This window comes from Osmerus eperlanus, chromosome 20, assembly GCF_963692335.1.
Source record: "Osmerus eperlanus chromosome 20, fOsmEpe2.1, whole genome shotgun sequence".
Lineage (NCBI taxonomy): Eukaryota > Metazoa > Chordata > Actinopteri > Osmeriformes > Osmeridae > Osmerus > Osmerus eperlanus.
In genome coordinates this window covers 5340112-5352139 of record NC_085037.1, presented here as the reverse complement: position 1 = coordinate 5352139, position 12028 = coordinate 5340112, and the positions used below count along the sequence as shown (strand labels likewise).

At 45.6% G+C, this 12028-nt stretch overlaps 1 protein-coding gene across 1 annotated transcript; it reads left to right on the top strand.

The window, feature by feature from the left end:
* The first annotated feature begins 6269 nt into the window (after nt 1-6269).
* tbxta (T-box transcription factor Ta) lies at nt 6270-9874 on the top strand. The gene is made up of 8 exons (XM_062487046.1): nt 6270-6534; nt 6951-7215; nt 7482-7616; nt 7713-7774; nt 7868-7929; nt 8079-8252; nt 8382-8505; nt 8656-9874. The coding sequence occupies exons 1-8, from the start codon at nt 6350-6352 to the stop codon at nt 8912-8914; spliced, it is 1266 nt and encodes a 421-aa protein (XP_062343030.1). The 5' UTR covers nt 6270-6349; the 3' UTR covers nt 8915-9874.
* Nucleotides 9875-12028: the final 2154 nt, after the last annotated feature.

Sequence of the window (12028 nt, the reverse complement as noted above, 5' to 3'; positions counted from 1 at the left end):
AAAGTTGGAGGCTCGTGGTGTCTGTTCAGTCCAGACAGACCTTTCCCAGGCTTCCAATGTAACGGTTCATTCCGGAACCCCTTGAGGGTTCTGTTTAAAACAACACGTTTTGTGGCGCAGAGAAGATGGATGCGTTTGCTGAAGTATTACAGCAGCTCATGAAGGAGTGTCCTGTCAAAGAGCGATATGAGTTCATCCGGAATGACATTCATCCCGAGTCTCCAAAAATAGCTTTCATAACTTGGGAAATTAATATACTGAATGATTGCTTCACATGTTGGTGAAACCATAAATTGTAAAGAGATTAATTAAAGTATATGTCTATGTATTACATGTATATATCCTATGTATACTGTGCTGAGACATAACACCCATGCAGTGGTCGTGACACTCAGTAAAACTGAGTCATTGACCACAGCAACCAAATGTTTATATGGACAACTGGGTTATGTTTATCATATTAATAGAAGTGAATATGTGTTTACCCGTGGCGTAAGTCTGTGTGGTGGAGATGGAACATCTCTAGTGTCAAGCATCAGTAACGTGGAACCTTATGTCTGGGCTGAGCTGATACCATGTCAAAGTGAAATGTCAAACATGTCGAACAGTAGCAATGAGGCCCAAGGACGTACCCTCCACCAAGGGCAGTTTGGATTCTGACAGTGGACAGAAGGGGGCGCTCTGATAGGTGCAGGGCCCAATAGTGGAAAGGGGTGGCCCTCCACAGTGGTAAAGCTGCAGGATTAGGGGGCTGTATCTATTGTCCTTTAATGAGAGCCTTTGATCTGGGCCTGAGTTTAGTGTTTGTACACCTGGGCTGCATCACTGGCCTCAGATTGGCTGTGTCCCGGTGGCAGGGGTAAAGAGGGTAGGGGGATTTGGGGGGTAGGTGGAGGTTAGGGTTGGGGGGAGTCTTTTTCCAGGTAACACTTCTCAGAGAGCCGCTGCTGCTGCTGGCGTGGGAAGGCCGTAAAAGCCCTCCCCCCCCTCCCTGCTCCGGCCCAGCCCCCTTTGTTTACCCCATTTTTACGGTCAGCTGGCCCCCTGCTCCTGCCTAGCCTGGCTCCTGCCTCTAGTTTCCTCTAGCCTGGCCCCTGCCTCTAGCCTTGCTCCTGCCTGTAGTCCCCTCAAGCCTTGCTCCTGCCTCTAGCCTGGCCCCTGCCTCTAGCCTGGCTCCTGCCTCTAGCCTGGCTCATGCATGTAGTCTCTTATATCCTGGCCTCCTGTCTCTAATCTCCTCCATCTTGGCCCCTACTGCTAGCCTGGCTCCTCATGCAGATGCTAGGGCATCGGCATGGCCTAGTCTAGCCAGACTGCATACATTACATTACATTTACATTACATTTTGTCATTTAGCAGACGCTCTTATCCAGAGCGACTTACAGTAAGTACAGGGACATTCCCCCCGAGGCAAGTAGGGTGAAGTGCCTTGCCCAAGGACACAACGTCATTTGGCACGGCCGGGAATCGAACTGGCAACCTTCAGATTACTAGCCCGATTCCCTAACCGCTCAGCCACCTGACTCCCATACCCAGGGAGAGAGGCTCCTACCTGGGAAGGACCAGGAGGATGTGAGGAAATGACTACCATGTATGATCAATTGTAGCACACGGTTCTTTAAACTGCTACATTGTTCAAATGTGAATTTAAGTATACCTCAAACGAAAGAAATGTGCCTATGATGGACAATGTAGACGGCAAAGAAGGAGAATAGATGACAAAGATTACCAGATAAGTCAAACTGTTATTAGTTATTTGTACTGAACTGTCGATGCTGAGGCCCCATCTTCACTATTCAGGGACGAGGGCCTGACACCATATCGTGTGAACATCTCATTGTAATTGTGCATACACAGAGAGGAAGTGATGCGGCAGGGGGAGGGCGAGGAGTCACACACTCTGATATCACACGTCTCTCTGTGTAAATAAGATCCCTGCAGCCATCGCGACTGCCTCAGGTTTGATTACGCTTACTGATGGAACACACTTCCCTGTGTTTCGTCAGTCCATACAGTAGCACTGCCCTAAGCTTATACCACAGACAAGGTTCAAAATATATGAAATAGACAATCACCACACGAAATAAAGATGTGCTGTCTGATGCAATTTGACTGCCAATCCATTTGTTAAAATCATCTAAATGACCAAAGGTAGAGATCCTAGTGTTTGTGTGTGCATATGTGTGTGTGAGTGTGTGTGTGTGTACGTGTGTGTGTGATGTCCCAGCTGGGGGCTGGAGTGAGGAGATTTATCCGTGTTTTCTCACACACTGGTGTCTGCTGACCTCAGCTGCACATATTTACCCCAGGCAACACCAATACCAGTAGAAGAAAAAAAAACAGGAAAAGACGGACTAACTGATCTGACCTGACTTGAATACACAGAGAACTCTGGATGTCTGGAAAATGACAGCTTGACACTTGCCGATCCTTCCCTTTATTAATGTTTTGAGGTGAGGCATTTCAAAACAGGTACTTTGACTTGAAATGCAAACAATGATGGAAAACACAGTAGTTGCCAGGCGACCGGTGGAAGAAAGTTTGCTTCTTCTCCACTACAACAGTGTGAGTACATTAGAACATCAGTTTAGGTTCAGTGTTTCTAAGTATTTCACAACCATCTGATTGGAGAGAGTGTTTAACAAACAAAGTTCGGACACACTGTGGTACTAGCAAAGTTACTCTGAGGCATGAAGGTCAGAGGACAGAATTTATTTTAGAAAGGGAAAAACCAAGATAACAGCCCACACCCACAGGTGTGGGTTATTCAATCAGGTGACATCATCGACCTGTGTCTGTCATCAGAAGATAGTATAGGTTAAAATAGGAATGCATATTAATGAATAATAAAACAAAATACATAAACAGCTAGTAATGCAATAGCTGATCTACTGAGCACATAAGAAATCCTTGACTTCTCCCACAGACCCAGGATTTAAACACACTGTAAATCAGTCAGTTGTCACCCTGGCAACCTGATCTGCTGCTCCTAACACCTTTTAGATAAGAGAAATACAGAGAGCCAGGGAGAGGGAGAACCAGAGAACCAGAAAAAGATTAAGAGAACCAGGGAGACAGATATGGAGAATTGAGAGAGAGAGAGAGAGAGAGAGAGAGAGAGAGAGAGAGAGGCAGAACCAGGGAGAGAGAGCGACACAGAACCAGAAAGGGAGACTGTACGTGTTTGTTAATAGAAACGAAACAAATGCATTGTAAATGTAAATAATCACCGAAGGATTCTAAGGAGTCTCAATGTTTTGGCAAAACAGACGTATTAAATCATGGAGGCCATGTTGAGTAGCCTACTAATGTCTACCTGTAGACCTGCCACACTTAGCAGTCCCAAGCAGCAACACCTTCTCCTCCTTGCAGAATGCCTAGAGACAGACGCCTCCTCTGCAGGATAATGTTCATCAGCCCGAGTGTCAAAGCTGAGCCTTCTGCATTACCATGCCAAAGGTCCCCAAGCCCACACTAGGGCACCTACACGAGGGGGGGTGGGGCAATTACTGTCCCCACTAATTCTTTTTATCCCTTTCAAAGGGACGGGTGATTAGAAGAGGAAAGTTTAGATTTCCTGAACTTGAAGTGGAAACGCAAAAGTGACAGACGCATCTGGAGGCTCAATCCACATCAGAGGGGGAGTTGGGGCAGTGTGTGTGTGGGAGGGGGGGGGGCAGTAGGAGGGTTTAGGGAAGTGACTATTGGTAGTTCTCTCTCATGTCCTATCTGTCCTCACCTACACTCTTTCACACAGTCTCCCGGTTACAGTAGCACTAATAAAGTAGCATTAAAATACAATACTGTCACTGCAATAGAAACCAAACTCAGTTCCTTCCTTGAACCGTTTTAGGAATAATTGGTACATAGATATACTAAAACCCCAAGACTCTTTCTTTAGAGGGAGCAAGGACTGCTTCTGAAACAAATGATGTTGTTGGGAATCGAAACATTCTTTTCCATAATTATTTAAATATCCCGGGATATCTGAAAGAGACAGACTATGGCCATGAGGCTTTCTGTCTGTATGTGAAAAAAACTGTGCCCTGATTAAATTCACTTTGTCTTCAGCTCTGTTTTAGTCCAATACTGAAGTGATCTTTTTTTTTGCAGTGAATAGGCCACTAGCCACACAACAAAAGTGTGTGTGTGTGTATGTGATTGTGTCGGTGTGTGTGTGAGTCTGTGTGTGTGTGTGTGTGTGTGCCCACGTCTGGGTAGTTTCTTCTTCCCAGGGCTGACTCATCCACCTCCCCGTTTACTTATTTAGGCCAGCGAAGTCCGCTGGAAAATATGCATCGTCTTATAACTGTCTCTTTGTAAAGCACCAGGCCTCTGTAATATTTCTCACCTAGGTGACTGTGTGCTGATGCCAGAGAGAGGCTGGATCGCTTAACCCTCACGTCACCAAGAGCAAAATCATGACAGGGTATAATAAGATGTTTAGCACCGTAAACATACTACTTTCATTAAGAAAGGAGTATGTGAAAGTAGTTCAATATGCATAGTTCAACTTGTCATTAAATAAAAACAATTCTACTTGGAACTAAATCGTATTAGTAGCCTAAGCACTATCTTCATTACTTAAACCTATTGAAATTGTATCGAAATTGTTTTAGTTTTGTTTGGTGGATAAGACAGTTGTCTTTTGTTTTGTGTGTGTGTGCACATGTGTGTGCCCACGTTTGTGTCTATGTGCCTGTGTGTCAGTTGGCTTGTATTGGTATGTGTGCGTGTGCACATGTGCCTCCACATGTGCGTGTGTCTGTTGGGGGGAGTAAGGAGTGGAGACAGAGCCTCTGGATGGGGGACAGTCATGTAGCTGGTACAACACACACTCTCAGGCTCCAAACTAGAAGAAATGAAGGAAGAAGCCTCTGAATGATATGGGATGGAGAGGTGTGAGAGAACCCCTTTACATTTATGGCCTCTGTAGAGCAAGAGGAAGTGGCGTAGTAAACGGGAGTCACGCTCCAAAGCCTTCACTCAATTCCAAGTACATCACAGACGCTGAGACAGAGCATACTGGAAACAAGGGCAGACAGGACCCCTAATTCAGCCTTGTTCAGGGTCAATTACAGAAGGCCTGCATGCTGGAACACCATTGAAGTACCTGGAGACAGTATTACAATTACACCTGCGGAAAAAAAGTTGATTGTTACAATATTTTGATTAAAATATTAATGGGCATTCCTTTTTAACATAATTCAAACAAATTATAGGCCTACATTTGTATCACAACCAATTACAAAATGTTTTTATCAGTTGAATAAATAAAGGTAGGCTACTCTCCTCGTTCTGCCCCTTGACAAATTGTCTTCTACCTATAGGCTATTATTTGTTGAGTGTAAATCAATCATTCGGAATATTTGAGACAGTGAATCTATGTTCAGCAGACTAGGCCTACTTCAAGGGGAGACAGGCGGCTCCATTACGCAAATTCGCGCATCACCTCGTCGCCATCCACACTTGGCCAAGTACAGGAACATGAGACGCCTCAATTGTTGCTAGCTAATGGCCGGTCCGCAGTAAACACACGATTTCTCACGTGTGTATTTGGGACAACAAAAGATTAGCATTATTCGCAAATATACAACCGAGTTCAAAGGCACCGTGCGGGCACTGTCTCTTCCCTTCTTTTGTTTTTAAGCATAGCCTTGAAAAAGGGTAAATCAATGTCCCCTCCCTCAACAAATCTAGGCCTACATGTTCATTAATACTCTGTGTTACAGGCCTAACTCTTTGTACAATTTAAAGCGAAATTGAGGTTAAACCACGGGCATAAAAACCTACATTATGAATTCATACAAAATTAGTCCAATATAACCACATGAACGACAAGCCTATGTGCAATTACGCTCGGATATTTCTGGAAATTTGATTGATCTATTTTAATAAACATAGGGCCTAGACTTTTTAAAGTTATCTGTAAAGCCTGTATTTATTGTTTTATTGTTACAGATAGATCTAATGGTATGCCAGAGATATAACAATTAATAAAATAAAAAAATATAGGCCTATACATCTGGTGTAAACTATAAGTCCAAATCTGAGCTAGTATGACATTTAATTGCTGGTTGTCGTAGTTATGCTGTGCCTATTCTACAGGCCTTTAGGGCCTACAGGCCTCTGTGCTGGAGACGTCCGAAATGAGATTGGCAATGCGGGCGTGGTTTGCTATGAAAATGGTACGCCCACCATCCCCATGTGGTCCCTGGGGTCCCTTAAATAATAAAGCCTCGGGGGCCGAAATCAGTAGGACTTATTTCACTGTCAGAAACTCATTGCAAGTCAGTGACCCCATAGAATCTTCTGCGGACCTCTTAACAAATTCCTCCTAATCGGAAATATGACTTCTTCAAACCCAGACCAGCGACTGGACCATCTCCTTAGCGCCGTTGAAAGCGAATTTCAGAAGGGCAGTGAGAAGGGGGACGCTTCCGAGAGGGATATTAAACTCGGACTGGAAGATGCAGAGTTATGGACCAAGTTTAAAGAACTAACAAACGAAATGATTGTCACCAAGACTGGAAGGTATGAATGATTTCTCGCACGGGCTTTTCAATATGTAACAAACATGTAAAGGCCTAGACGAGGCCCACTGATTAGTCAAATTTCACAGATTAAATTCTGAATATAAATAATCCAAACCGTGTCATAGTTTCTAGGTGGATTTAAATCTGTTAAACTGGCTAAATTGGTCACAGTTTATTCAACCGTTCCCAAACAAGCTGCATTTATCTGAATAGCTAGGCTATGTAGACTACTGGAAGATAGAAAGACTAATTACAATGCCTATTATTTTATTAAGGCCCAAAATGAATACAAGGCCTAGTCTTCACAGTGTAGCACCCTACTGATGATACTTGTTTTTAATTCTCAGCTTTATGTATGTTTTGGTCATTAACGATTGATAGTCGAATTAATAGTCTCATTCATTTTGTCTTCAGGCGGATGTTTCCAGTGCTAAGAGCAAGCGTTACCGGATTGGACCCCAATGCCATGTATTCTGTCCTCTTGGATTTCGTAGCGGCAGATAACAACCGCTGGAAATACGTGAACGGCGAGTGGGTTCCCGGGGGCAAGCCCGAACCTCAGAGCCCTAGTTGCGTATACATACATCCCGACTCCCCAAACTTCGGTGCGCACTGGATGAAAGCGCCTGTCTCCTTCAGCAAAGTCAAACTATCCAACAAACTCAACGGAGGAGGACAGGTGAGGCCTTCGCTTTGTTGTTATTTGAAATCTGTGAAATCAAATACATGATTCAAATCAATAGCCTAATCAAATCAACTTGGTAGTTGGGTGGATTGCCTCGCTCAACACATTAGCAACTCAAGTTCTGCATTTCAAAGTTATACTTTCTTAAAGAACACCCAAGGGGATTTTGGTGAACAAGAAGTTCACCAATGCTATAACATGACATAATTTAGTGTCTACAGTGTCAGTGTTTAACATTTTCAAAAACATTTCTTTCCAAGATCATGCTGAATTCCCTGCACAAATATGAACCGAGGATACACATTGTGAAGGTTGGAGGGATTCAGAAAATGATCAGCAGTCAATCATTTCCTGAGACACAGTTCATTGCTGTTACCGCTTACCAGAACGAAGAGGTAAGTAGCACTGAGAAACCCCATCCTCTAACCAGTGGATATATAGTGAGATTATTAAGAAACTTAAGTGACATGAATCATATTCCTTTCCTGTAGATCACTGCTCTGAAGATCAAACACAACCCTTTCGCCAAAGCTTTCCTGGATGCCAAAGAGAGGTAAGAAAGAACCCTTCTCATGCATGTGAGATAACAATAATGCAGCAAGTATCATCTCGATGCTGATGCTAAAGCTTGTTTTTGTTATTGCAGGAGTGACCATAAGGATGTGCCAGACCACAGTGGAGATGGTCAACAGTCAGGATACTCACAACGTGAGTTCCCACACAACCCAAACACGTCCATCTTTGTCAATCAAGAGCAAGTTATTTGACACTATTACATTTTGTACCAAATGTGTGTGTTAGACAAGACAGAACCAGAACACATCTTTGACCCCCCTCCCCCCCCCCTCTCCCTCTAGTTGGTGGTTGGTTCCTGCCAGGCAACGGGCCTATCTGCCCCAGCAGCAGCCCCCCTCAGTTCAGCGGGACCCCGGGCCACTCCTCCGGCTCCTACTGTGAACGCTACTCCAGCCTCAGGAGCCACAGGGCCGCACCCTACCCCTCCCACTACCCCCACCGCAGCACTGGCACAAGTAAGGCTCTCCTCCATTCCATTGACGCGTCATCTAGCCAATCAGGGAACACCTGGGAGGGTGCTCGAATCAATCCAGTGGATTTGAAATGGATTGCTAATGGTTGATCTGACTTTGCTGTTTGTGTAGACAACTACATGGACAACTCCTCGGGGACTCTACCCACCCATGACAGCTGGTCAGCGCTTCAGATCCCCAACTCCACTGGTATGGGCACACTGGCGCATACCACTAACTCCACCTCCAACACCAGGTAAGCATCACCTGCTCACTGTTAGAGATAAACACTTGGGATGGACCAGGACCGCTTTACATGCTTTTTTCCTGAGAAGCTGCCTCTATTGTAAACATTTAATGTGTCTCAGTGCAAGTCTAACCCTTGTGTTCCTCTCTCCGCCCACAGCCAGTATCCCAGCCTATGGTCAGTGGCTGGAACCACCCTCACCCCCTCAGGCTCCGCCTCCGGTTCCATCGCTGGCGGGCTGACCTCCCAGTTCCTGCGAGGCTCCTCCTACACGGGTCTGACCTCCTCGCTGCCCGTCTCCTCGCCTTCCTCCATGTACGACCCCAGCCTGACCGAGGTGGGAGTTGGAGACGCCCAGTTCGAGAGCTCCATCGCTAGACTCACCGCGTCCTGGGCCCCCGTGGCTCAGAGCTACTAAGAACGGCCGGCCCATCTTCCTCCAAACGTCCTCCACGTCATCCACCCTCTCCTCCCCAGCTGAGTGCCGGGTAGTTCAGGAACAATGAGGGCACAGGAACAGCAGCGACCCACCTTGTGGACTGGAGCTCGGACAAGGCACAGACCTCTCATACTACAGAGAAACAAGCTCCCACTGGCTCTGGGTTTATACCATTCCATTAGGTTATTTTAAGACCTGAGACTGTACTAAGAAATTAGAGTCTTAATCCAAACCCCATTCAAGTTTAATGGCAACATGCAAAAGTCTATGGTTTTAGGACAGTCTGAGGTCTTAGAATGCAGTGGGTCTTTTGTTGTTCCAGAAGTAGTCTACTCCCCTAAAGGTGCAATTTGAAGTGAAAGACTATCAGGGGTGGTCCATTAGATCCTGATCAAACTGTGTGTGTGTGTCTTATGTAGTGTGAGGACTCAAGTTATCCAGCACAGCTATGTTTCTACCATAATTTGACAATCATACGCTGGCATATGGCAATAATCCTCAGACATGTGCCATGTTCAGGTTGATCACCACAATCATTCCAGCCAACAGGAATATGAAGCAGCCCCTTAAAAACTGACCAAAGAGGCCAATCTTTACTGTATTATTGGTTATTGCCATGAGGTGTGTTATTATTATAAGGTAAATAAGAAGAAGTAATCAGTTGTCCTAACATAAAAATGTTTATATGTGTGTATATAGAATAAATTAACGTCAATTTTGATTGTTAGCCATACAAATGTGCCTTTTTTGCTTCCAATGTCAATGTGTGCTTTTCTTGGTCTGAAGGAGAGAAAGAAGTGCCTTGTACTTTCACACAGTTGCCCAGGGGAAAGCACAGCATGTACATGAGATGTAGCTCCGAAGCACTGTGTCCTTCCAGTTCCCTCCGCAAAAACACATGTACATATCTATCTATTTGTATTTTGACTCATTGTGAGTTTTATTTATGTCATTTTAATAATAAATTAAACATTCTTTTTTTTCTGAAATATGGTTTTGATTGGTCCTTTTCTTTCTAAGCAAGGCTGAAATCAAATTTGAACATGAAAAAAACTGGATTGGCATGAAGACAAAATACAAAATAAATATTGTTTGACATACAAGTCTGGGGTTTTAAATTCACAACATTGGTGCTGTTTTAGACAAAAATGGTCACGCCACATCAAGCTATGCTCCCACTATGGTCCTGCTAGGACAAAAGAAAAATCTAGCGGCATACAGGTTTTGCTATCGCTACACTGAAATTCAATAAACATTTGGTGTTGCTATATTGAACTTTCTAAAAATAAGAAAGCCAACACTGCTATGCTAAGCGAATCCGGCCTCTTGACTTGTGTAATTGAAATGTAAGGGAGTGCGAGAAGTGTGCAGGTGGAGGCCTCCATGTGAGCGTTTCCATAGCTGGCACTCCTTTGTTACAATCTGCAGAGCGGTGTGACACACGGCTAACACATTCGGAATTCCATGTCATTAAACAAAAGGTATATGAACCCAAAATGCCAAGATGCTGACATGCCAGACCACCTAGCGCTAGGGAGAGAATTAAAACCAATAACAGTTCCAAACCTCCACCTTCCCAAATGTACAAACATGTTCTGTGTAGAAGTGAGGATTACCAGTTCTTTACATAACGTTCATTTGTTTCGAAAAAACGGTGTAACGTCACAACACAATAACAACAGCAACACCACGACAACTGCAATCTATGAAAGATCCAATTGCACCGGACGGCAGGCCCTCCATGTTGTGTTGGCCTCCAGTGTGGAGATGTGTTGCTGTATCCAGGTGACGTCAGAGGAGCGGTGTGTGATAGCCCCAGAGAGCTGCTGTCGCAGGACAGTGATTGAGTGGTCCACACCAGGGCGCAAATGAAGGCAGCAGGGTCACAGGGCCACTGGCAAACAGTACTGAAGGGCCAATGTGACACGCAGCTGGCAGGGCCGATGACAGCAGCTCTGTGTGCTCAACTCCAGAGCAAAGGTCCCCCATGAAATGGCTGGTCTCAGAATACCTGCTTTAACGGCTGCCACGAGGAGATCTGGCTTTCACACAGGAATACGACTAGTTTCAAAACCAATGAGAAGCAGACACTGGGTTTGCAATCAAAAAGTCAGCGAACGCCCCCAAATGTATTGTCCATGTGTGTGTGTGTGTTCGGAAGAAAGATACGAGGAAGAGAGACTGTCAGTGTGTATCTGCTTCCGAGCGTGTGTGTGTAGGATGGTGTGTGTCCGTGGGCATGTGCGTGAGACTGTTTAGGGAGGACACCTCAGATTAGCCGAGGAGGATGTTTGCTGATTGGGTTGCACATGCTGGTCTTTGCTTAGTCTGGAGGGATAAACAGGCCCTGCTGTGCCGAGGCCATCTCCTCCAGCTCCGCTCCGGGGGTGTGCGTGGAGCGAGTCGCCCGGTGACTGCAGCCGTTGTCCGTCTGCAGAGCTGAGCACACAGAGGGAGGGCCGCTCAGCGCACTACGGCCTGCCGCCTCTGTTGGTCCTCGTTAATTGAGAGACAGAGATTGGCTTTGCCCCCCCGTCCCCCGTCCACATCCCCTCCCCTGGAAGTGTGTGTTCCAAATACGCTCTGCAGAGTGTGGCCAGCACCCAGGTGGCAAGGGAGGGCATGTGGACTCCAAACAGTGGAGCTAATTGATGTGTGGCATAATCGTTATTGTGCTACATGGACAAGAAAGCCACAACGAGAAGGAGGCCAGGTTATCCAGTGGGTCATCTTGCTGGGGTACATCTCCCACTCAGTGCTCCATACAGGTGTTTCACATCATGGCCAGATGAACATGATACAGTAACATGGGGATGTATGGGTGTCTATTGATTGCCATTTGCCAGGTTGGGAAACAGTAGATGTATTGCTCAGTTATTGGTCAGGGTAGATCCTCCTCCTTGGCCGAGCGCCCTCTCACATATTCCTGCGTTTCCAGGAATATTTCGCCAAGCGGGCTGTGGAGGAGAGAGGGCGAAGCGGCCTCCGCAAACAGTACGATTATGATGGTGAGTCACAGAGCAAGGCCTTCTGGGTGATTTATGAGAGTCCGTCGCCAAAAACAAGTCGTCAAGTCTGGAAAAGCTAGTCAGC

What these genes read in the sequence shown, in the direction of transcription:
- tbxta (XM_062487046.1), top strand. Translation starts at nt 6,350, where the DNA reads ATGACTTCTTCAAACCCAGACCAGCGACTGGACCATCTCCTTAGCGCC. An exon ending in ATTGTCACCAAGACTGGAAG is followed by an intron (nt 6,535 to 6,950) that starts GTATGAATGATT and finishes TTTTGTCTTCAG; the next exon opens with GCGGATGTTTCCAGTGCTAA. An exon ending in AACTCAACGGAGGAGGACAG is followed by an intron (nt 7,216 to 7,481) that starts GTGAGGCCTTCG and finishes TTTCTTTCCAAG; the next exon opens with ATCATGCTGAATTCCCTGCA.